This window comes from Larimichthys crocea, chromosome XXIV (genome assembly GCF_000972845.2).
Source record: "Larimichthys crocea isolate SSNF chromosome XXIV, L_crocea_2.0, whole genome shotgun sequence".
NCBI lineage: Eukaryota > Metazoa > Chordata > Actinopteri > Sciaenidae > Larimichthys > Larimichthys crocea.
The window spans coordinates 17,625,908-17,651,252 of record NC_040034.1 but is presented as its reverse complement, the minus strand read 5'-3'; the positions used below and the strand labels follow the sequence as shown (position 1 = coordinate 17,651,252).

At 41.9% G+C, this 25,345-nt stretch overlaps 2 protein-coding genes across 8 annotated transcripts in view; one reads left to right on the top strand and one right to left on the bottom strand.

The window, feature by feature from the left end:
- Positions 1-1,197: 1,197 nt before the first annotated feature.
- Positions 1,198-4,860, bottom strand: adprs (ADP-ribosylserine hydrolase). Its single transcript, XM_010751008.3, has 6 exons — positions 4,414-4,860; positions 3,491-3,587; positions 3,196-3,403; positions 2,280-2,467; positions 2,072-2,172; positions 1,198-1,802 (listed from the first exon to the last, which is right to left on the bottom strand). The coding sequence occupies exons 1-6, from the start codon at positions 4,598-4,600 to the stop codon at positions 1,411-1,413; spliced, it is 1,173 nt and encodes a 390-aa protein (XP_010749310.3). The 5' UTR covers positions 4,601-4,860; the 3' UTR covers positions 1,198-1,410.
- A 1,108-nt stretch (positions 4,861-5,968) lies between these two features.
- Positions 5,969-25,345, top strand: part of LOC104935205 (zinc finger MYM-type protein 4-like) — a 31,678-nt gene continuing 12,301 nt past the window's right edge. The window contains exons 1-11 of one of the 7 annotated variants that reach the window (XM_019273634.2): positions 5,969-6,733; positions 12,477-12,606; positions 17,617-18,199; positions 20,084-20,515; positions 22,096-22,148; positions 22,240-22,389; positions 22,515-22,578; positions 23,274-23,467; positions 23,813-23,937; positions 24,755-24,995; positions 25,093-25,305. In XM_019273634.2, the coding sequence (XP_019129179.2) occupies positions 12,487-12,606; positions 17,617-18,199; positions 20,084-20,515; positions 22,096-22,148; positions 22,240-22,389; positions 22,515-22,578; positions 23,274-23,467; positions 23,813-23,937; positions 24,755-24,995; positions 25,093-25,305 (2,175 nt within the window). In that variant the 5' untranslated portion in view covers positions 5,969-6,733; positions 12,477-12,486. Of the gene's footprint in view, positions 6,734-12,476; positions 12,607-15,497; positions 15,665-15,695; positions 15,959-16,415; positions 16,472-17,616; positions 18,200-20,083; positions 20,516-22,095; positions 22,149-22,239; positions 22,390-22,514; positions 22,579-23,273; positions 23,468-23,812; positions 23,938-24,754; positions 24,996-25,089; positions 25,306-25,345 lie in introns of those variants that run through there. The other 6 variants (XM_019273633.2, XM_019273635.2, XM_027275261.1 and 3 more) reach the window with 6 other exon arrangements.

The following is a 25,345-nucleotide window of genomic DNA, read 5'->3' as shown; positions in this document are numbered from 1 at the left end:
CTATACAAACTCAGACATTTACTGTATAAAGTGAAAAATGCTTGAAGATTTAGCTTTCCTGTGAATCACTAAACTAATATTTAGTTGTATAACCACTGTTTCTAAGAACTGCTTCACACCTGTGTTGCTTGGAGTCAGTCCACTTCTGGCACCTGTGAACAGGTATTCCAGCCCAGGGCTATTGGACTGCATTCCACAATTACTTTGCATTTCTTGGTTTTGCCTCAGAAATAGCATATTTGATGTCACCCCACAAGTTTTCTATTGGATTATGGTTCGGGGATTAGGCTGGCCATTCCATAACGTTAATCTTGATCTGGAACCAAGATGCTGTTCGCTTACTGGTGTGTTTGGGGTCGTTGTCTTGTTTTAAACGGCCATTTCAAGGGCATATCCTCTTCGACACAAGGCAACATGACTTCAAGTCTTTTGATGTATTCAAACTGATCCATGATCCCTGGTATGTTGTTCTTCTGAACAATGTCTGGAATGACCCACTTTACTTTTCAGAGAAACGCACCACAACATTTGCTGCCTTCATCCTTAAATAAGGGCCATCTGTTTTTTTGAATTCCACACTATTCTTTTGAACAACTAATCATTCAGTTACAGAATCAGCAGCATGCATGTCATGATTGTCGGACCTGTTGGTTTGCTATTACTCTAACTACTAGTAAATTATTTGCCATGTAGGAATATAATTTCTACCAAAAACAGTGACTGATCTGGTTAGTTGTGATTGAACACAACTGTAGGTGACATCAATCTCATCTGTGTTTATGCTGGTAAGCAAAAGTTAGCAACTAACATTGGGAAGCACATGTTAATGTGCTGAACATCTGTAAGAAGTTTAACTGGGCCACAGGATTAGTAGATAAAGACGTCGCGATGGAGCTCCCTGAGACAAATTTGCTTAAATTCAAAATAAACACTCGAACAGATGAGGTGAATTTAAAAAAAATGTTTATTAAATAATTGTTATCCACCAAAAGGATAAAACAAGACATGGCCGATTCATAGTGCAACTTTCACATGACAAAAGATTGTTCAACACAAAAACAGGAAAGAGCAGGAAAGTGAGAGAGGTGTGTGTGTAATGTATTGTGTATGCATACACAGACTGTATATCTGCGTGGCTGTTACAGTATGTGTTTGTTCAGCTTCTTTATTCTGTTACCTAACAAATAGCGTCTTTGCTTTTTTCTTTTTAAATGTAATCTTGCAAGTTTGTGATTCTCAAAACCTGCTCATCCAATTAGGCAGTTTGACAAGTGAAATAATGCTGCGATATTGATAATGTCGTCCGTAATCACAGGTTTCAAGTTAACCAACCAACCGTCCAAAAACAGAGATGTATTCTTTTTATGTGTGTGTGTCTAGGAGTCCTTTTGTACAGTTCCAGCTGAAGAATCACTCAGCTCCAGTTTTCCTCTCTGTGCCGTTAGAAGCGTTTGACTGGCTTTCAGATGCGTTTCCACAGCTCTGCTCCCCCGTCCCGCTCCCACCTCCTGGTGATGACTGGTGGTACAGCATGTGAAGCCGCTCTGCGTTCATGTCCGCGTCCTCCGCTCCCTCGCAGCACTTTATCCACAACTGAGGAACAGCCTCGATGCCATAGTGGGCCCCGGCGATGGCCCCCGCCATGCAGGCTATGGTGTCCGTGTCTCCTCCCAGGGCCAGACTGTACGCTATTGTCCTCTCCAGGCCGCCATACTTCTCTGGAAGGCATTCCCGTGGCTGCAGGCAGTGGAGGACGCAGAAGATGGCAGTGGGGACTGAGTGGAGAGCCGCAATACCGTTACCTGGAAGGAAAGACGGAAAATGTTGAGTGATAAGAAATCAGAAAAACAAACTGGGGTGGAAGCTGCTCCAAATACTAACATGTTAAATAAACATAGCTGAGCTGCAGCAGCCATATGTTCCTGTTGACACAATCTGTGGTTGTTTGAAGCCTTAGATAGAAACAATAAAAGTAGAATACGGAAACAGGAACCAGAGCACCAGAAAAAGATGGATAATGAAAAGCCTCGTAACAACCTAGATATTAAGTCAAAGATCATCAGATACTGACCCAGTTCAGATATGACCTCCTCTATGCTGACCTTGCTCCTGTCCATCAGGTCTCTAACTCTGTGGAGGCGCTCACAGAACGGCTTCTCTGCTTCTTTAAGACTGCACAGAAACATCACGTTAAAGAAGAGAGACTGGCAATAAAAGATGCCATTACTTTGTATCTTTGAAACATCCTTCCATGCTCCCTTTATTCATGTAGCACTCACATTCTGGCATCGCTGCGGGTCGCCTCGTTGTCCTCCACTTCCTCCATCTCTGTGATTAGCCTGCTGATGAACTGCTGAGGCAGGTTCAGCGCCCCCTGCAGCGAGAGGTGTACAGCCAACGCCTGCAGCACAGCCCCGTTATAACCCAGAGAGCAGGAGTGGGTCAGCATGGCACCCAGACGGGAAAACTGAAGAGGGAGGGGAAGAAAGAAAAAAATTAATCAAACAGAATCTGCAGTAACAAATGCAATCCTGTGCGATTCATCGTCATAATGTGAAGGCGAACCTGAATTAACGGTTTAATCCAGAAGTGTTTACTTTGTTGGCCTAAAGACACTCATCCAATTGTCAGCTGACCACAGAAGAGCCCCAATGAAACTCTAATCACAATGTGCATACAGTATATTAACACAGTGCTCACTGAGCTGTCTAAGATTATAGCTAAAGACAACACTGTTTACCGTAGTGGCATAACTTTAACTTTAATCTGACTTCCATCGTTTTATTTATTTGAGATTTGATTTATAAGGAGAATAACTTTCAGTGTTTACTTGATTTGGGTCCTCGTGATCTGAGACCTGACGTAAAAGTCATGAAACTTGAGTTATTGTGTGATTACAACACGGACATTACAACACTGTTGTGCAAAAGTAATTTGTGCAACAGTGTCAAAGGTGTTTTCATGAAGAAAAGTGGTTGATGAGTTGAAGTTGAGACTTGTGTGTCAAATGGCAAGTTAGGAATCAAGCAAAGTTTACTTTGTCGCACAACAAACAAAACCGTTATTTAAAAGATGTGCAGGTGGAGGGCAGAAAGTCGCACAAACATGCTACAGAATGACTTAAGTTTTAGACATGGCAATTCATAAAAAAACACCAACAATGTGGTTTAGGCCCAAACTATGCACACTACTCACCCGTCTAACATCAGCCATTTCAGGGAAAGCCAGTGCAAAGGGGGCCGCCCTCATGGCCCCTCCGTTCCCAAAGGAGCCTCGGCCGTTAAACTGGTCCCTTGCCGGCTGGTACACATCACTTAGCTGGGGGGAGGACAGCTTCTTCAACACCTGGATCACTCCAGAACCATAACCGCGACCTGGAGATGCACTGTACTCTTTTGCAAATCTAAAAGGATACAAAAACCTTTGGTATTAATATTTACACCATAACACACTTTGAAACTATTGTTGTCAGCTGTGTGCATTCGTGTACCTGCGAGCCATGTCCTGCTCATCGAAGCCGGCACGAGTGAGTAAAGACTGAACCACACAACGTGCCATTGCTGTGTCGTCACTGTACTCAAGGATACCTAACACACACACACACACACAGAAATAGAGAAACAACACCTTTCATCACACATCTACATTACTACTGTGTATAAATGAGCTATACAGTGTTATATATCATAAACTGCAGCTGCAATCTTAGCAGCTTCAAATGTGAAATGTGTGTGTAATGTGAAGGTTTTCTCTGTTTTAAAATGGGTACAAACCATTATCACTTGTTTTGGGTCTGTCCAATTGTAAATGCTTTCTTGTGTAAGACCTACACAGAATTAGTGACGACATTTGGGATGAAAATTAAGTATTCAAACTGATAAAGTACTGTTTGAGTTTCTGGGTTATTGAGTGTAGCAGCTAGACTAAGAAATGGCTTAACCCAAACAGCCCGACTATAGAGGACTGGTATGTTATTACTTATTAAATCTTCTTTGAGAGACTACAGAAAACTACATTTGAGAAAATTTGGGAAAAGTGGAAAACGTATATTGTTCCTAAACGCCCTTCCTTTGTTTAGCTTTTTGTCATTTTCTTGTGCCGATGTGATTGAAGCAATGATATCTGTGTAAAGTGCTGACAATATGTGATTCTAAATAAATACAAAATGTAAAATAAATAAATAAATAAATAAATATTGGGTTTGTAGATATCACATTGGGTTCTGGTTACCTGTTACTCACATTATTATGGTAGATCAAATTGATGTGTCATTCAGAGTGGACCATGTATGATGATCCTATCTTAGTAAGGATGCACAGTGCAGCATATCTCTGCAGGGCTGGCGCATTATCCCCCTGCAATCCTGTATTTCATTTCCCACACACTGATATGAAATCTCATCCTTTCACCCACCGTTTCCTTTGCTCTCATCGTCCAGGCTGTTCAGGTGCTGCAGCACACTCTCCATGGGAACCTCCTCCGCTCCTTCAAACTCTCCGCCGATACAGTCTCCCAGCACACCCGCCACCAGCGCTCCCCTAAACCGGGACAAAGACGCCGGGCTCCCCGCTGCCATCGCTCTCACTGCCGTCATTGCCATTCATCCGCCGGTGAAGAGACTTGAACCTACACCGAGAAAACACTCCACTGGTCCGCTGACCAGACTGTCAGACAGTCTAGAGACACCGCAGGTGACAACAACAACAATGTCGGCCCGTCTCTCTTCTCTCTACTGCTTCCTGTAAACGGTGATGGCTGTTTGACCCGGTGAAAGGTTCGGGTCGGCGCACATAGAGACACACGAACATAGAGTGAGCCTACACTGACAGGCAGCCTGCAGTCCGCTGCGGTTGGTCTATTTCTATGCAAGGGCATGCGACAGATACCGTAATAGACGCAATGAATGCGACTCAACTTTCTTACCGCTGAGCTCATTTCTTTCCTCGCACACTGTACCGTTGTTAGAGGTAATTAGTGACTAGTGGTGGGAATTTCGGTTCTTTTTGGAGAGCCGGTTCTTTTGGCTCTGCTTACTAAAAGGAGCCGGCTCTTTCGGCTCCCAAACGGCTCCCTTACATTTTATTTATTGGTTTTTATTAATTATTATTATTATTAATAATAATATTATTTGTCGTTATTATTATAATTTTATATTTTTAAATGGTACAGTATCCTCGCTATATCGCGGTTCACTTTTCGCGGACTCGCTGTTTCGCGGATTTTTGTGTAATTTTGCATGCTTTATTTTACAGCGTACTGTAACAGTATGAACGCGCATTGTGTTCTGCATCCTGATTGGCTTAGTGAGAACCGCACGTATGTTCTGCGGCCTGATTAATTAAGGGAGTACTGTACAAAATGCGTGTAAAAGGTGTATAAGGTGTGTGGTTGGGGTTTTACTTAAATCAATTATTAACTAATTATTACCAAAAAATGCAAAACTGCCTGAAAAAATGAATTACGAATGTAAAATACATACGTGACATCAAATGTTTATCCTTTATGGCTTTATTTTACAAACACACTCAACCTTGAACAAATGCCACAAAATAAATTATAAGTATAAAAAAAAGACCTAATTAGGCATGGCACCAGCGAGAGTGTCAGGGAGAGGAGACAGTGAGGCACTGAAGTGAAAAAAAAAAAACAGCTCCCTAAATCGGCTCCCAACGAGGAGCCGGCTCCCGTCGTTCATTTCAAAGAGCCGGCTCTTAGAACCGGATCGTTCGCGACCGACACATCACTATTAGTGACTACTCCCATAGCTAACCAGCTCATTTAGGGATAGAGGGGAATGAAAAAGCAGATCAAATTGCAAAAGGAGGCAGTAAAGAAATAGGAGGTGGAAATGATAGTAAAATTGTCTAAAGCACAAGGAAAAAAGTTTAAAAAGGAAGGAAATAATCAACCAATGGAAACAATATTGGAAAATCCAGGAAAAGGGGAGACGTTTATATAAACTACAAGATGAAGTAGGAGAGGTGGGGTGTTGTGGAGGTAGCAGAGTGGAACAGGTGGTCATGATCAGATGATGGCAGGATTGCGGAGGACAGGAGCAGTGGAGAGTGGTTTCAAAAGTAAAAATGTAGAGAAGAGAGGGAAATCATAAGGGGGTATCTTGTTTTGACTGGGTTAATTAAAAGAATTTAAAAAAGGAAATAGTAAAGAAGTCCAGAAGAGGGCAGTATATGCAACAATAAGGATGCTGACTGCCGTAAAACATCAGGGAAGAAGAAGAACTTGACGAGTGCCGTAGGGGATGTCTATGGATGTAATCGCCGCGTAACGGCAGCGCCGCGGGCACCGGAGCTGATCGCTGCCGGTCTTTATATAAAATTGATCGCGTTTATCACGTCCAGGATTCTCGCGTGGTCCCGTGATCTCGCGTGAATACGGTCGGCTCGCTACGCTGCCAACAAGCGCCCGGTGTGAGTTGACGCCGGCAGAGGTCGCAGCTAAACCGCAGCGCAGCCGGTTCGCGCCGACAAAGACGAAGACCGCACAGACGGACATTTCACCGGACCTGGACTCTTCCTGCCCAGAAAAGGTTAGGGCCGCGACAGACGCGCGCCTACCTGTCCTCGGGCGTCTCCGGTTAGCACGCGGCTAACCGAGAGTGTCAACAACCCCGCGCATGGAGTCTGCCAGCTGTTTGTGAGACCCCTGCACAAAGAGCTCACAGGACCGGCGGACCCAAACGGCAAATCAATGCAACTCTTTTATTTATAGACCGGTAATGTACTGGGTATTTAGCTTTACATAGTTGTTTAGTTACATACATGTGTTTTTTTATTGTGTTCATGTTGTGATCTGTGCCATCATATTTGATGAGATCGGTACATTTTTATCAGTTAAAGGTCCAGTGCCATGGTAGATGAACCACCGTTCAACTGCTGAAGGTCCAGTGCCATGGTAGATGAACCACCGTTCAACTGCTGTTACTGTGTGATAAATACCAGACACGGGGACTTGAGACTAGTTTTTATGATTTGTGACTTGACTTGACAAAAAATGAAATACTGAGACTTGACTCGGACTTGGAAGTTTAAGTGAATGAATGACTTGAGTGTTATTCACATCATGTTTTCAGTGTAAATATGAAAATATGAAATGTGAATATAAAATATTTATTATTTATTTATTGAGTGTGCCTGAAAGAGCACACTCTTTAAAACCTCTCGGTCTTGTTCGCTTCTCCTCCCAGAGTTTTTGTCGAACAGGGTGTCAAAACGACTGGCTCGGCAGTCGCAGTGATAACACTGTTGAAGCTGTCACTGTTATAGTTTCGGCCCACTACACACTAATTGACTGGCTACTCCCTTCCCACAGCCTCATACACTCCCATGTTATTTTGAGAAGAGTGTCTCTCCTCAGAGGGAGAGGGAGTGAGCACGCGCACACACCTGTCACTAATTACTTAGACACTCTCTCTCTCATACACACACACACACACACTGACAGGGAGGAGAGGGGGGAGGGGCTATTTTCAAAATAAGAGTCAGAAGGCAGAAGCCAGCAGGCAGAAGCCCAGCGGTGGCCATTTTAGCAGTTATTGGCACTTAATTTGAACTTGTCTGTCTAAAATGACAGTGTCAGTAATAATGTATGGGGGCGACTGCCTGCTGGCTTCTGCCTTTTGACTCTTATTTTGAAAATGGCCCCTCCCCCCTCTCCTCCCTGTTTGTGTGTTTAGTGACAGGTGCGCGCCCACTCCCTCTCCCTCTGTCCCCTGTACAGTGGCCAGGAACCCTCAATGCTGCAAATAAAAAGAAACACTGCAAATAAAAAAGAAACGCCGCTGCAAATAAAAAAGGAAAGCTGCAAACAAAAAATCCACACTGGAAGTGAATTACCTGGGACTATTATTGCCGGTGCACCTGTGTTGTTTTTTTTTATGTGAGCGAAGAAGAAGAAATACAGAAGCGTATTGCATTCACTTGAAAAAAATAAATTAGACACCTGATCTCGTAATTACGAGATAAGGAAAGGTGCCTCATTGGCCACTGCACTTTGGTAAAGTTAGAAAGATATTGGCACTTCCGAGATCAATAACTCTTAATTGAAACGTTGTTAAAACACAAAACACGCATATTTTTAACCGTAGTAAGACAGACAACGAGCTACAACCTAACGTTCATCACAACAAGCCATCCTCGGAGCCACACCAACAACATTAGTGTTTACTAGGACTTTTCATAATTTCTGGGAATTTCTATTAGGAATATTAATCAATAACTTCAATATGACACAGTACTGCGGTAACCCTATCTACACTTTAAAATCTAATGCCCAACTACATCAGTTTGTACGGTAAAGTACAAACCGGTACGGTACAGTAAAAGAACTTGAAAATCACCCCAGAAGCAGCAGTACTGTGTCATATTGAAGTTATTGATTCATATTCCTAATAAAAATTCCCAGAAATTATGAAAAGCCCTAGTAAACACTAATGTTGTTGGAGTGGCTCCGAGGATGGCTCATTTTGATGAACGTTAGGTTGTAGCTCGTTGTGATGAACATTAGGTTGTAGCTCGTTGTCTGTCTTACTATGGTTGAAAATATGCGTGTTTTGTGTTTTAACAACGTTTTAACTAAGAGTTTTTGATCCCGGAAGTGCCAATATCTTTCTAACTTTACCGAAGTGCAGTGGCCAATGAGGCACCTTTCCTTATCTCGTAATTACGAGATCAGGTGTCTAACTTCTTTTTTTCAAGTGAATGCAATATGCTTCTGTACAATATGCTTCTGTACTACTACTACTACTTCTTCTTCTTCTTCTTCTTCTTCTTCTTCTTCTTCTTCGCTCATATAAAAAAACACAGGTGCACCGGCAATAATAGCCCCAGGTAATTCACTTCCGTTGTGGATTTTTTTGTTTGCAGCGTTTCTTTTTTATTTGCAGCAGTGTTTCTTTTTGTATTTGCAGCGTTTCTTTTATTTGCAGCATTGAGGGTTCCCGGCCACCGTACCCCTGAGCAGACACACTCTTCTGAAAATAACATGGGAGTGTATGAGGCTGCGAATGGGTGTTGCTGCCGCATCTTTGTGTGTCACGCCAAAACTATAAATGTGACAGCTTTAGCAGGCGAATCTGAGTGACACGACAAATTATCCTTTAGCAGACGAATGTCAGTGAGAAGACAAATCTTCCTACGTTTCTAAGTATAAATCGTCTGTAGTGGGGCATTTGAGGCCATGGTAGTCGAATACGTTTTATTTTTTCACTGCTCAACTTTAAGCCTTGATAGTTTAAAAAAGGGTAAAAGCTGTCGATGAGTGTAGTGAATCCCTGAATTATTACATATTGTGATCTGAGGTGTCAGGCTTTATGTTTGGCAGGTATAAAGTTGTGTTCATGGTAGGTGTATGACAATGTAAATATATTTAGTAGTAAATATTAACATGTCCCTACTATGTATTTATAGGAATGTGTTTGAAATTACAGATGGTCCTCTAGTGCAGGGGTCCCCAACCTTTTTTGTGCCAAGGACCAGCAGAAGCAAAAAAAGAAATTCACGGACCGGTTGGCAATTTGAACTATAATATACATTGCGAAAGACATTAACGTTTTTTCAATAGGCAACTCACACAGTTATTTCAGCCTATCATTTCTAAACGTTGCTAAATGTAAAGGCTTTACAAATTTTGACAAATCTTAGACCAAACCACACAGGAAAATACCTGACCAGACCAACAAGAACAGAACAGTTTGTACGTGATCATAACGTATATATTCCTCTTTAGCTGTACAGAAGACTTGTCAGCTGTTCTTTCTGTGGTTCCATTAACAATATGCATCCAAAACATACAGTTCAAAACCAGGATACAATAAAACTAAACAAAAAAATAGATCCACTTTACAAATAATGTCATCAACTTACTGAAAGCAGTATCAGTGAGACCCCTGGGCCTGTTTGCCGGCCAGAAGAACATCATACCGGGGCGTGATGGGAGACAGTGAGACACGCAGAGTATTATTCATGTTCAGTCTGCTTCTAAGTCTGGTCTTAGTGGTGGTCATGGCAGAAAAACCGGCCTCGCACAGATATGACGTTGGGAACGGGAGCAGCGTCTTCAGAGCGAGCGTGCTGATCTCGTTGTATTCTCCCGATGCTTTGATCCAGAAGGATGACAGTGATGTTGAATCAAAGAGTGTTTTCAGTCCTCCGTCATTCCTGAGCTCAATCAGCTGGTCGTCTTGTTTTGATGGGAGCTGGTCTCGACCATCGTCATTTTGAAATGGATGGCGCATCCATCCTTTGCCATTCTGCGGGTCCTTTGAAGATGGGAAATGGCGCTCAAACGCATCAAAAAGTGGTGTCAGGTGGCTGTGTATCAACTCGCCCAGTTCCGCCAGCTCTTCAATAGCTGCACAATTTGCTGAACATGTCAAAAACAACCCAGTTGACGCGCCGTGCCCAGGTTAGCTTATTTAACCTAGGTTACGGCACCTGTGCATTGCTAATTAGTCCGGGCAGGTACCAGTGTCAGGAGCTTATGATCCACAAAGGGCACAGGGGTGCTCATAGACAACCGCGGCTGATCATTATGGTTCATAATAATACAAAAAAATTAAAGCTGCAAGCAGCGATGGTTGGGCCCTCGCACATGTGCGCACATCGAAATGTGCATAACATAACCTTGATAACCGCAAGAAGTTTCAGACAGCTCTGAGAAGTTGCTTCTTGCCGATTTCTTCTTTGAATGATTTTTATGGATGGCCACGCCCACACAGTTTCCTCAATTCATCATTTTGATAACTTTTACTCAGGAAGTCGATATGAACACACCTACCAAGTTTGAAGTCAATGGGATAAAATCCCATACCGAAAATGGTGATTTTCATTATTAAATATCTGGCTTCCTGTTCATTGTAGCCCATTGCTCCAAGAGACTTTTTTGTAGGTCTTGCCATATTCTACAATTCGGCTGAGGTTTCATAACTCTGTGTCCAAAACTGTAGTGGGGCTGTTCCAAAGAAAAATTCCAGGGGGCGCTATAGAGCGCTTTTGCCCCGCCCCCTAAATAATTATGCAGCCGAATTGTGCATAATATTGGTCTTAACAACCACATGAAGTTTCAGACAGCTCTGAGGAAGTATATGATAGCCCAACACTTTTGCCCGAAAATCAGCCCAAAAGTCTTCAAATGCGACCCCTGGAAATGACCCCAAAAACACACAAGTCCAAATTTGACCAAAATTGGACGCCGTACGCTTCCCTGTAGCCCGGGTCACCAAGAGACTTTTTTGTGCGTCTCGGCATGTTACATACTCCCTCCGAATTTCGTACACGTGGACGAAACCGTGGCGAGGGGCCCCTCTGAAAACACACACTTAGGTGGCGCTGTCAAGCCATATGCGTACATCCATTAGCGAGACCCTGAAATGCGTAATTTCACGCCTGACTTTGGGGGGGGGGTAGGCAAATTGTCATGAGTTTTCGAGGGGATATGGGCCGTCGCAAATGCCATTTACTTTTAAACGTCGTTCAGCGTTCCAAATCCAATAGGGCCTTGCCCCAGCGTGCCATGCTCGGGCCCTAAATATGAGCCATTTTACGGCCCGGTAGGAACAGCTCGGTCCGCGGACCAGGGGTTGGGGACCACTGCTCTAGTGTGTGCAGGGAGCCTGGTGGGGAGGTGTGGGTAGGTACAGTATGTCACGGCCAATGGCAAACCTCTGCTGTGCTGCGATTGGTTGCTGTGTCTGTCCAATCAGACTAACAACCATACACCCAGCGCTGTGCTTTGATTGGTAAGTACAAAAAATATTATTATTATTATTATTATTATTTTTTTATTATTATTATTATTTATTATATGTTTATTTTGTTCTATATATTCACCTACTATCCTTGGCCCTTTTCATTTTGTTCTGGAAATATATATATACTATTCACACAGGATTGACACTAGGCAATGCTTTATTAATGTACTGTGCTGTAAATCCATGGTGATTGAGAACTAGGGCTGTCAAGTTGCCCAAAATGACATTCAATTTCGCTCTAAAAAACACTAGGTTTGAACCTTTCAAATACTTTTATATTTTATTATTTGTGTATATATATAATATATATTCAAATTTAGAATATTGTGGACAGCCCTGTTGAACATACGCTTACACACAATGAATGAAGCCATGAAAAACTCATGTAACTAAATGTCATTGGATTTCTTACATTGAAACAACTATCTAATTTATGATTTCCATTTTGTCTTCCGGCTCCTGCGTCCAGCTTCTCTCTTGTCTCTATCATAATAAACATTCTATCTTTGTCCCATTACCCAGTCCACTCTCTTTTTTCTATCCAACAGGAAACAAACAAAACAAAACCTGAACAACTAACTGAAATATACTTGATATCAATACCTGAACTTGAACAAATCTGAGCTTCATATCGTTATTAACTACTTTACATTGACTGAACTGCCATCTTATGTCATCTCTGTTACTGTATGTAATATCTCAATTTAAGAAAAGCAACGATGCCACGGAAGAATAAGAGGTCCCAAGCTGGAGTGCTGCGCTGGCAAAAGTTCCGTGAGCTTCACTGTGAGAATGGAGAAGTAAAGCTGTCTGTGCCTTGTAATGCAACTGTAAAAAAGGTATGTCAACTCGATGCATCACATGTACCACAGGTATAGGGCTGGGTATCATTTAAAAATTTTCGCTACTAGTACCGATACCAGTACCCTTAAAACGATACCGATACCAACTGAGTACTTCATTCGATGCTTTTTTTCAGCTTGATTCGATATAAATCATGTGAAAAGAAAGCAATCGGTTGCGTAAATGTCACCAGCATCTCCTAATGATAACCAGCCAACTCCGCACGGCTTGAACCTGCTTTACCGCCATACAAACTATTGGTGGACCAATCACATGGCGCATTGAATCGAAGAATGTTTGTGGTGATTGGCTGCAAGCAAAATCATAGAAACAGTATTTTTTTTCTTGATCTGGGTTAAAAAAGAACCAATTGCAGGTATCGTCTGACAGGCGCAGTTTCGATACTACTTGGTACCGTGTTATTTCGGTCGATACCTGAAAAGTATTGAGTACTGATACCCAGCCCTACACAGGTATCATATGCTGACATTGTAAAGACAGGACTTATCATTGATGATCAGTGTGTGGCAGGGCTTTCTAATGCTGACTTTGTGAACCTCAGAGATCAGACCTATGAACAGTATGTCTGCGCATCCTGCAGCCAGTTAAATAGGGCAAATCGAGAAATCAGCAGTGTACTTGTAACTCACTAACTTTCCTTGCATTCTTACATGAAAATCAAAACCTCAGCAGAGCAGACCTTGACCTTATTTTGGATAAGGGTAACTTGCTGTATAATCAGGCCAGGAAAAACTTCCCTAAGCACTCCCATTTTACAACAGATGAGCTTCCTGATATCGTTCCTTCTCAAACGTGTATTCAATATGCAGACATAACGAACCATAAAAGATATGGTACATTTGGAGATCTTTTACCTGGAGCTGTTGATAGCTTTTTGGACCTTGAAGCTGGACTGAGCTGTTTGTTATCAGAAGTACAGTATGCATTGTTGTTGATAAGAGAATTGTGCATTGCAGTATTCAGAACCATGCCTGGCAGATATGGTTTATTTGACCCACACCCCAGAACAGTGAAAGGTTTGCCCCTACCTCTTGACTCACTGAATTTTCTGAATTTACACAAGACTCCTAAACGTAAATCTGATCCAATAATAAATGCTGTAATTGATGAGAATGTCTTGCAGGACATATCTCATAAACTATCCAAACTCAGTAAACAGGACAGGCAGAAATATAAGAGGAGACTATTACAAACTGTGAAAGTGTCACAAAGAAAGGAGAATCAAAAGAGGAAAGAACAAATTATGCTTCTGATGAAACGTATAAAGCAAAGAAAATATCATACTCATACAAAAAATACTCAATACAGAACTCAAAAAGAAAGCAAGAGTATGTTACCAACCAATATCGAAACAACTCTGAATTTCGGAAAAATCAAATACTCAATACAGAGCAAATGTTCAGTTTAGACAGAAGAGAAAACAATTACCAACCGATACAGCGAAAACCTTGAATTCAGGAAGAGCCACAAACAGTATATTAACAACCAGTACAAAACAAATGTTGCTTTCACAAATGCCAAATGATCTAATATCACTCCACGTTATGAACATGACCAAGCATTCAGAGCTAGACACAGACAATTAATGAGACAACGAATGAGAGACAGGTATGCCAACAATCCCACATTTAGGACGATGCATAACATGAGTTGTGCGTTGAAAATAAAAAGAAGAGAGTGAGAGAGAGGGGGGTGAGCGGGCACCATGTTCGATAAAGCCGGTTATTCAGAGAAATAGGAAGTTATTTCCTGATTGTTTCACAGCGATTACATTCAACACAAATAAACATCCCCAAAAATCCACCTGTTCAGGAACCACTGACATAATTAATCTGAGACCTTGAGACAACAAATCAAATATGAGATTTCCATCACACGTGATGTCATGCCATGCTGACCTGATGCGAGTGATGGATGTGATGCATTGATCGATATACTCCTGCTCCTTTGACATTTCTACTTTTGAATGATGTTTCCTGCAATGTTTCCTTAATATACTAGATTATCCTTTTGATTCCTTCAGATGTATTAATTATGTTGTTATCCGGATGTTAAGAGTTCCCTTGGGGAATGGAGCAGTATGTAAGGTGTGAGAGTATAAGCTAGAGTGAGCAAGTGAATGTGTGTGCATGGCAGAGAAGCAGCGTAGATTAGCAGTGGAGGTTTGGCTATAACACATATGTTACATAAAATAAAAGGCTACAGTGTCTCAAAGTCAATCCAGAGCTCCTGTGTGTCATTTCACTGCTGTGGGAAATGAAAGAGGGTTAACCCTGAAGAAGTTATCTTGAGAAAACAAATTAAGTTAACTCATTAAAAAAAAAACACTGACAGTATAAAGAATGGACAGAGCATGAGTGACGTACATCATACATAGTTTTCCAAAGCACAGTTTTAAAGCTGGAAATATAAAGCTTGAAAAAGGCCAAAAAAAAAAAAAGCGCACACATACGTCTACGCGATTTGTTAAAAATTAATAGTAAGCAGAGCTAAAATGAAAGTTCTAAATCACTGCAATCGTGGCTCTTTCCAGCATGTCATTCCCAATCTCTCTCTCCCCACATTTCCTGTCACTCTTTAGCTGTCTCTTTCAAAATAAAGCTTGAAAAAGGCCAAAAAAAAAAAAAGTTTTTTTAAATGGATCAAGTGATTAACTGAGGCAGCAAAATGGACGTTAACGTAGTTGCATTCAAGCGCACACATACGTCTACGCAATTTGTTAAGAATTAAACTGTAATGGGAAAATAGAAAAGGGTCAAAAAAAAAAATCACCCATGTACAATTTTCATGAATGGGGAAATTAGCTATAGAGACCAAAACTCTTTTTTTTTTTTTAACCAGACTGTTTATTTCTGCTGTGAAGTTGCACATTTTAATATGAGAAAACGGGAGAAAATAAAATGTATGAATTCACGGCCGCTTAGAGCTTCCATACAGTTATAAATTACGCCTCTACTCTCATCATTACGGTACCTCTTACCGTCGTGAAGCTCGCCCCCTGTCGGACAGGAGCTCTGACGCTGGTAGGACGCGTTGTGTTTTCCTCTGTTGACTTTCAGTTTAAACGTGCTGCTGTGTGTTATATCCAAAAAACAAACCCGAAAACACAAAGGGCTCGTTATGTGCGTACAGTCGCTACACGTGAACATGGACCTCGGCTTGTTCTTTCAGTGAGTTTACAGCAGCATCTTGTCGGTGGCTGCTCGCCTTCGTAACCTCTCACCCTCGGAGGAGGAGCAGGAGGAGGAGGAGAGGAGGGAAGCGCGGCGTCTGCAGCATAATTAAAACATGGCGGACTCGGAGGAATTTAGACTTAAACGGTTAAAGGTACGGAGTACACACCTAGATCATAACTACAGCAGAAACCACGCATCAGACTGCGTTACTGAGCCGATTTAGCGACGCGCTGTGACGCCTGGTCCCCGGGGCGGTGTGCATATGTGAGCTAACATTAGCCCTGTAGCTTGCAGTGATGCACGCATGCAGCTACGCCGAGCTCCGTGTAAGAGCTTGATGATCTGCAAACAAACACACCCGACACAACGAGGCGCAGGTCTGCCTGTAAACCCACAAAACGCTTCATTAATATATATGTATATATATATTTAAATGGTGTTATAGTTGATTACTGGTTGCACGAAGCCTTTGCATCTTGCAGGGCTGCTGCAGTGATGGTGATGTTACTGAAGTAAAGTGTTGCAATGTGCAAAATTTACTAACCCTAGATCACTTCGTCCAAATCGTGCAGTAATAGTAATGTGTGTCTGTATGTTAGAATATAGCTGACCTCTCCTCCACATGACTGGTTTGAGGCCTGTAGCTCATCAGGATTAATAGTAAGTAAGTATGTTTCTAAAAAGGTTGACATGAATAAGATTTATTCAGTGAAGATAGGATGTTGTCATTTGAATATGAGGGGTGTTGATCCTCACAAATGATGTCCTCCGATCTCAACCAATTCAAATTATCCACAGACAGTAGTGATTGTTGTGGTTTGGTACTGCCATTGTTATTCTGTTACTTGTGTTACTGTGTCACAGTGCTGGGCTGATAAAGTGGATGAAGACAGAGCTGCTGTAGTCGGGACTAATAAACCCGGCAGACATATACTGACCCGTAATAACAAGAAAAGCATAGATGTATTTATTTAAGATGAACAGTGCATTGTTTTCATTCAGGTGACCCTGGTAGTCTGCATGCCGTCTGATCTGCGGGACTTTTAAATGAAGAGCTGTCGTTTGTGTCATTAGTCACAACTTTGCCTTTTCCTGCAGCATGTATGTGCTGACTTTACAGGTGACAGTGAACGTTAGTGTGTATTCTTCAGTGCTTCATATGAACACACAAACAACACAAAAAAATACAGGTGTTATGTACAAGGTGCAGCTCAGGTCAGGTTGGTGACAACACTTGTTCAACACTTGTCTGATGTGGCATTAGGTGGAGCTTTGTGTGGCATTATTTCAAACCCTGATGGTTCATCAAGTTCATAAGATATGCATATCAATTTCTTACGGACTGCTATAATGAAAGACGAGTTTAAATTCTGGCTTAAATATACAGAATATGTCATACTAACATGAATGTCACAACCTTAATGGCTCAGTGAACTATTTATTTTTTCTAATGGACATGAACAGTTAATTAAAGTGTATAATTTGGTATCTAGGACCATTTTTAAGCCATATGGATCTGGATGATTGTAAATCTAAGTTCAAACACTATTCACAGGCCAGGTGTCTTTATTCATCATATTCAGTTAAGGACGTGTGTAAGTACTGTTATAATTTGAAGCTTATATAAACTGTATACTTGTAGTTGGTGCAAAATATTTACAATAATTAACATTTTGTTCCCTTCGATATTATGAGATCTTAATCTGTTGTGTTTTTTGACAGAAATTTAAAGTTCATCATTCCTTGAGTGCCAAACATGTTTTTGCACCTTCAAATCCCTTTTTGTAACAAACCTTTTCTTCCCTACAGCATGAGGAGCGTCTGTCCAGAGTGTTTGACGAGGTGATGGGGCTTGGTGACTTTGCTGACTCCTCCCGGGGATCTGCCAGCTCTTCCAGGAGCGGAGGTCAGGGCGAGGGGGTAAAGGGTGAAGACGAAATTTTAGGACAAGAGGAACAGCAACCGGTAGAAGAGGAGGACAGTAACGGCAGCGGACAAGAAGAAAAGATGGACGAGGGGACGGGAGAACCGTCCTTCCCTCGCGTTCCCACTCCTTCCTCTGAACGACGCTCCTCGTTTACTTTGGGAAACAATGAGGGAGGAGGAGGAGGTGGAGCGGGACGAAGTGGAGGGGCAGCATTCGATGATGCAGTGGATGGTCTGGAGGATGATGAAGACTGGCACTTTGCCCTGCCAATGGGCAGCTTGGAGGATGTTCCTATGGGTAAGGCAAACCGGGCGCAACCAGGAGTGGGGAACAATGCAACTCAAGACGATCCCTTTGCTAATCAGCCCAGAGAGGAGGAGGAAGAAGAGCAAGACAGGGAAGGGAGCAGTGGGTCTGCTAACACTTCTCACTCCTCCCAGGACCGCTCACCTGACAACAGCCAAGGTAAGGCTGCATGCACACCAGAATTTATACAATCTCAGTCAAGTAGGACGGGTAGTTTTTGGGCTGTCACACAAATTTGAAACATTACGTTCATGTCATTTTTGTGGAAACAGTTGCATAATGTCCTCTGTGGCTCTAGAAGAGCCTCACCGGTCTCTATCTCTGCCTCTGCTGCTTTGATTTTGACAGCGTTTTGAATCTGTCTGTCAATTCTATGAAAGTTCACTCCGTGTTACCCCGAGAGTTTTCTTTAAGGCCTGGTGAAAAGAACGAAAAGAACTCTAAAGGCTAAAATACATGGGACACGGATGTGGTGCAACAGGCCAGTGGCTGCACGCCCGCAGCTGTGCACATCCAGTATCCTACATGGACCACATGGCTGCACGTCGCTTATGCCTATTATTTTATGAACGCCCCGCCTACATGACATTGTGTTCATGTCCCATGTATTCCAGCCGTCAAGGCACATGGGACGGCATATTGACACAGTCAGCTTCGGTCAGACAGCAAATCAGTTTGTGTTCAAACTTTAAACAACGTGATCACAAGGAGAGGTAGAGCTGCTCGATATATATCATACAACAATAGAACAATGATTGTTTCATATTATGCTCTATTGTTTATTTCGTTGTGTCGCAGATCACACTGTAATATTTTTCCTGAATGATTTGTACGACACTTTGCGTTGTAAGGCACAGATGCAGCATGCAGGCAGGAGTTTTACGAGGGGTTGAAGTAACAAAAGTGAGTTGATAAAATGGAGGTGATTAAAAATGCACATGAACCGAAAAACGGGTAAAAATGGATGTGAATTGATTCATTTGTCATTTTTCTCATTTCACGTTCATCATTCGCAAAACACTAAATTGTGTTAGCATTAAAAGAAAGTGAGTGTGGGGATGGGAGTAACAAATTATGAAAATGTTTGAGTTAATAATCGCATTGATGAAATGTAGATTGATAAATGTATCACTCTATTTGATAAACTGATAATTGGTTTTAAAAATTACATTGACAGTGTTGCCCCGATAGTCATCTGGGCTGTATATCGACTATTCATCATAGACATAGACATCATTTACAGCAAGCACATTTTGTTACTTCCACTAAAAATGTCAGCCAAAAGCCACATCCACTCGGTTTAGTTGCAACAACATCCACTTCTGTATGACAAAAGTCTCTGAGGCTAACTTGGAAAGTAGTGAAAATGGTCACTCCTCCTCCAGACTGGAGCTGCTTGAGTGTCGCTCTCTCGGTTGAGCAGATTATCAACTAAGGCTGGCCCTCCAAACAGAGAAAAGATAGACTACTTGGGGTACTATCCTCCAGGTCAGCCAAGTAGCAACGAAGTTTTAGGTCTATGTGGACACCCGGCATGTCCACTTTAAGAGACACTACAGCAGCAAAAAATAGGAGCAGTAGCAGGCCAGACTGGGACAGACGAACAGGTTGGTGTGTTTAACTGCAGCTCACTATCTGCTGTACCAGCCAACCGCAAGAAAAACACACACAACTGGTTTCTGTGTCACTATTTTCAAGGTAGCCGTTGAGACAAATTCATCAAATCAGGTGATAATCATCACTCCCTTTTTCATTTCACACGCATACTGCCATCATTTGTGAGCATTTTCATCGCTTCCATTTTTTAGGCCACTTTCTTTTAATGTTGAATGTCACTTGTGTGTTTTGGATGTTGAAAGTAAGATGGGAAAATTATGATGATTCTGTTTTCATCACATCGCCTGACTGTTATCAGATCACTTTGTAATTTGAATGTCCCTTTTTACCAGTCTGTTTTTCTTTTCTTTTTTTCCCCAATTCAAAACATGCATTGTCATCACCACCATATTCATCAATTATTTTTCTTACTTCAACCTCTCGTAGAAAGTTGCATGAACACGGAGGAGAGCGAACTTCACACAGAACAAGTTAAGTCCGAACTGGAGAAGGACTCTGACCAGCTAAGGCGAAACGAGGATCTCGTACCTAGAAGAGGGGCCACGTCTGTCGCTTGGATGTGGTTTGGCTATGAAAAGTCTGACACGGACCAGAAAACCGCACTTTGCAAAATATGCTGCAGACCTGTACCCACAACAAACTCAAACACCAGTAACCTCTTTTACCACCTACGCAAGAATCACGTCAAACAGTACGACGAGTGTCAACGGATAAGAGCCAGTAAAGTACAGTCGAAGGCCCAAAACTATCCCCACACTCTGACGTCACAAGAGGAATCCGCCAGCGCCACACCAGATGACAAAGAAACACGAAAATGGAAGGAGACTGACGAGGCAACTAGCAGCCCCAAAGACAGTCGTAAGTGTAAAATGTGATAAGAAATGTGGTCATCATATGTAAACAATTTAAGGTAACATAAAATATATTTTATTACCTCAGAGGAGGCAAAATCTGTTTTGTTTTTTTATGTTAGATTCTTCACAGTAGCCACCTTTTGAAGACACCTTTGCACACTCTTGGAATTCTCTCAATCAGCTTTCTACAATATAAAGACTTATACATGTGAAGCAAATCCATTGAATGAGTCCAAACTTTTGACTTGTACTGTACATACAACATAAAATAAGAGAGACACTGTATGAAAAATACTGCGCATGCTTTGTGCAATATTTTTACAGTACATAGACATTATAAAAAAAATAGTTTTTTCATTCCCCTCTGTTAAGTGATCCGCTCTGCCAGAAAATGAAAGTTCTCGTATCGTTTCCCTGCTTGGCACCGGAGTTATGGAGAAAAATGTTCACATAACATCTGTCCCTGTTACCGATCTTTCTCTTTCTAGGTGGCGCTACGGTAGCTAACCAGCACACCAAAGACCAAACTGCTGGTTCACCTCAAAATTAAACGCACTCAAGAGCTACAACAAAGAAATTAAACTTGGCGTCCAATAAAATACACAGTTCACGTATATCTGATTTAATATTGCTCACTGTTCACAAATCACTTGATGTTTCTAGCTCCTCAAACATCTCTGATCTGCTCACTGCTTACAAACCCTCAGATCATCAGCCACGGGTCTCCTAACTGTCCCCATGATCAGAAATAAATCAGGTGAAGGTACATTCAGGTATAAAGAGAACAAACTGCCTCATCACATAAGATGTAACACCGTCTTCTAAAAGCAACCTCAGCCTTACCTGTTCTCACTCGCTCACACTTTGGACATGTGTGAGTGGGTATGTGTAGGCTGGTGGGCAGATGATGACTAATTTTATAATGGATTCGTGTTTTATCGTCTCTTGTATTTGTTCTCTGTGAAGCACAGTGAGCTTAGACTGTACAGTATGAAATGTGCCGTGTCACTCTGATCGCAGTGGCATACGAGAGGATTCTCAGGCAACGACACAGAAGTTGAATCAGATGCACAAACAAACACACTGATATCTGAAAGAATTTATATTTCATGTCATTTATTTTTTATTTAATATAATATTGTTGGTCAGACCTATACTACAGTTGGACCTTAAGTGACTGCGGCTAGTCATCGCCTGTAGTTTGTGCACTGTGGTGGCACCATTAGCTCTTATTAGGCTTTATCAGTAGTAGTAGTTTGCGTTTCGGTGTGTCAGTGTTTGGTGTGAGCTGAGCTGCCTTAATTTCAGTGCCGCTTCTTCGCCTGGATGGTTATATATGGGGGACTGGATGTTTTTCATTTGTCACAACAAACAATGAGCTGAATATGAGGCTGTTCCAGAGCAATGAAAAAAATAAGTGTTGTAAAATGCTTTGGAAAAATAGTTTCAAGTGTGCCCAAGAATTATTTGCAACAGTGTGTTTATCGTCTGTTATTTCCTGGTGGCCTTGGCAGAGCATGTGTAGTTGTGAAGTGTGTGTGAAATGGTTTAACTGAACATTTTCTTTTTTTTCTTTTCTTTCAGCTGAAGGCGTTCCCAGCCAGGCCGAGGAGACAGAAGATAGTCAGCCGGGAGAGGTAGGCATCTGGAAAGATTTTCAAGTCAGCTGCATTTCAAATCATTTCTGAAACTTCCACACGTAATTATGAATACTCTTTATTATTTCAGAGGTCAGAAGCTGCTCCATTGGAGGACAGTAATCCCCAGATGTCTCCTCCTATCAATATTAAAGATGAGCCCATTGATGAGGGCTATGACGCCGCTTTACTGCCTCAGAGCTCCATCAGACAGATCAAAGAGGAGCTGGAACATCAGGAGGTGAGTGTGGGCAGAGAAAGTTATCAGTATGCATCTGCTGCTGTGTGTATATTGAATAACAAGAGAGGAAGCCGTCACCATCAACTTGAACTTAAATCTGATTTCTTAATGTTTTCTCATTTTAGGAAGAGCTGAGGATCAGCTCGGTCTACTCTGTAGGTGGAGGGACCAACTTTGCATCTCCTACCAGTGAGTTTATTTATTTGTTCTCTAATATTCTTTTAAAGTGCGGCTGAAATCACAATTATTAACCCTTTTTTGTAGCTTTGCAGGTATGTTTACGTGCTGTTTAATGTGTTGCAGCCAAGCAGCTACCGAGCTGACAAGCTTACAGTACAAAACTGACGCTAGCAGTGCACTTTTCCCTGGGTGAATTTTTTTATTTTTTATTTTGGTGACTTGTTCAACAAGCTGCGGTGTGACCATCTGCCTGTGATAGACCACCAGCATTAGAGATGTATGCAAGATTTGATTGGCTGTATTAAAATAGAGTCTCAATCAACTCCATCTCTATTACCTAAAAGAAAAAAAAAGAAATACTGACAGTACCACAGTGGCTGAAGTCATTTAAAGCCTCTACCAAGCCAGTTTTGATTGGACAGATTCTCCGTTTCTAATGAAAACATTGCAGTTAAGAACAACTTTTGGCAACGTTACTGTGTCCCTGCAAGAGAACGTTGAAATCAGGAAGTTGGCACACATGTCGATTCATCTGCAGCATCCATGTTTCGCCTTAAAATTCTTCAACAGCGCTTCCAACCTGTCTAGTCAGTGCTCTGCTTCCTCTTCTTCTTCTTCGCTAACCAGACAAAATGTCTGAAGCATCAGCAGCCAGTGCTTTAAAACTGCACAGTTACCAACCTTTCTCCTCTTACCCACTCAAGTGCCAGCAGCGGTCCCAGCCCCAACTACGACAGCCTTTTTTATCCCAGGTCGAGGTGCTGTCCTACAAGCCATACCTCCGTTCCCAATCAGACCACCAGCTCCAATCGCAACTTCACTACCATCTCAGGCACCAGCACCACGGCCACCTCAGCCCTCTGTTCCTGGTAGTGTTCGCTGCAGTGGCTGCTCTAAGGTATTTTTGTAACTCTGTGCTATTTACATTTGAAAAAAGCAAGACCCTGCTATAAATATGTAATTATTATTATTGTATTATTATTATTATTATTATTATTATTATTATATTATAAGAAAAGTGTTTATTAAATTAACTCTATACTTACAGCACATACAGCTTTTCTGCATTGATATTAGTACAGAATATTGGCTGTAAATATTTTCTTATTAATCTAATGATTAATTAATTAATTAATTAATTAATAATCAGCTATATTAATGAGATGATTAGCAGAAATGATGTGTCACGACTTTGGGCTTTATGTCATTTTCATGTATTTCATGGCCGTGTACACGGCTTTAGGTTCTGCTGAAAGGCCAAACAGCATTCCAAAGAAAAGGTTCGACACAGCTCTTCTGCTCCACAGTCTGTCTGACTGGCCATCTGCCTCCATCCAACAAGGTCCGGACCTGTTTCCAGTGCAACAGGTACATCTTTGTTTTATACATGACCTCCATATCAGAGTTTCATTTAAGTAATAGTTTTATTTAGCTGCGTTATTCTGAGAGTTGAGAGTGAGAGAGAAAAGGTGCATCTGTGAACCACATTGTAAATACTCACGGTCAGGACAGACATTTCCATAATGCCATAAAATTTAGTTATTTATTGTCATGATATCGGACAAAAAAAGTGAGGTAGACCACAAGGGGAAAAGTGGACTCTGCTCAAACCAAATAAATAAACATAACCAAATGAATCCTAACTTCCTAAACAAAACCAAAAAGGAAAGGAAAAACCTCACTTGATAACTAAAAAACACAAGAAAACAGCAGCCCTAAACCTATTGATTTTCTGTATGTGGCCCTGTCCCCATGTTAGTTAGTTAGTTAATTCAATAATTAATATTCATAAATTAACACTGAGAGGCATGCTGACAAGCTAAGAGGCCCAGCCGCCACGACTGTCAGGCTGGCCAAAAAGCTTGTCCATCAAATTGCACCCTGTGGATGGGAGGACCAGACCAGGTGCCGCTTCAGTCAGTAGCCTCCAGCTCATCAAGAAGCGATGACGATGATTACCACGCCTCAGCAGCTAGAACCAGAGCTCAGCTCTTCAAGAAAAGTTACACATCTGTCAATAAGAATAAACTGTTGTTTCCCTTTGTTGGAGAATCACAGAGCAGCAACGGAAAGAAACAAAAAGATTATTCAAGACACGCTGGATTGTTTACACAATATTACCACACATGTGTTATTAACACGACAGCGCACCGCTGATTTATTCCTTGTGCTGTTCTCATTGCAGGGAGATTCTTCAGCCCAGGGACATGATCACAATTCCATCAGACGACAACGCCTACTGGCACTTTTGCGGCGCGTTCTGTCTGTCTGTCTTTAGACACAAGAAGGACAAGAAAGGCACTGACAAGATTCCTGATAAATGGGCTGAGAAACGTCCGGAGAGGAAGCCAGAGAAGCCGCTTGAGAAACCGGCAGAGCGACTGCCTGAAAAACCCTTTTGCAGTGTCTGCAAAGTTGCTAATAGGGTAAGAGACACAAAATTCTAGCTTTCACAGTAAAGGTCAATATTATTGTGTCTTATTCTTTTGTCCTTGTATTTGACTCTAATCACTTTCACAGCAGATCGAGCATGAGGTCACGCATCAAGGTCGCCTGCACAGACTCTGTAGCGATGCTTGTTTTGTGACATGGCGCAAGATGCGGCAGTTAGCCATGAACTGCTGCGAAGGCTGCGGACTTTACTGTAACAGCAGCTCAGGCTCCTGTCAGACGCTCACAATTGAAAGATCTCAGCTCAACTTCTGTGGTCCTACCTGTATTGGCACCTACAAACAGGTACGTGTTTGTTTTTTTTTTCAAATAAAACACTTCGGCT

Bases quoted from the DNA above. Each gene is read 5' to 3' on its own strand.
- adprs (XM_010751008.3), bottom strand. From the start codon at position 4,600: ATGGCAATGACGGCAGTGAGAGCGATGGCAGCGGGGAGCCCGGCGTCT. The intron at 2,468-3,195 runs GTGAGTAGTGTG...CTCCCTCTTCAG, and splicing joins AAATGGCTGATGTTAGACGG to TTTTCCCGTCTGGGTGCCAT. The intron at 2,173-2,279 runs GTGAGTGCTACA...GTTTCTGTGCAG, and splicing joins ACCCGCAGCGATGCCAGAAT to TCTTAAAGAAGCAGAGAAGC.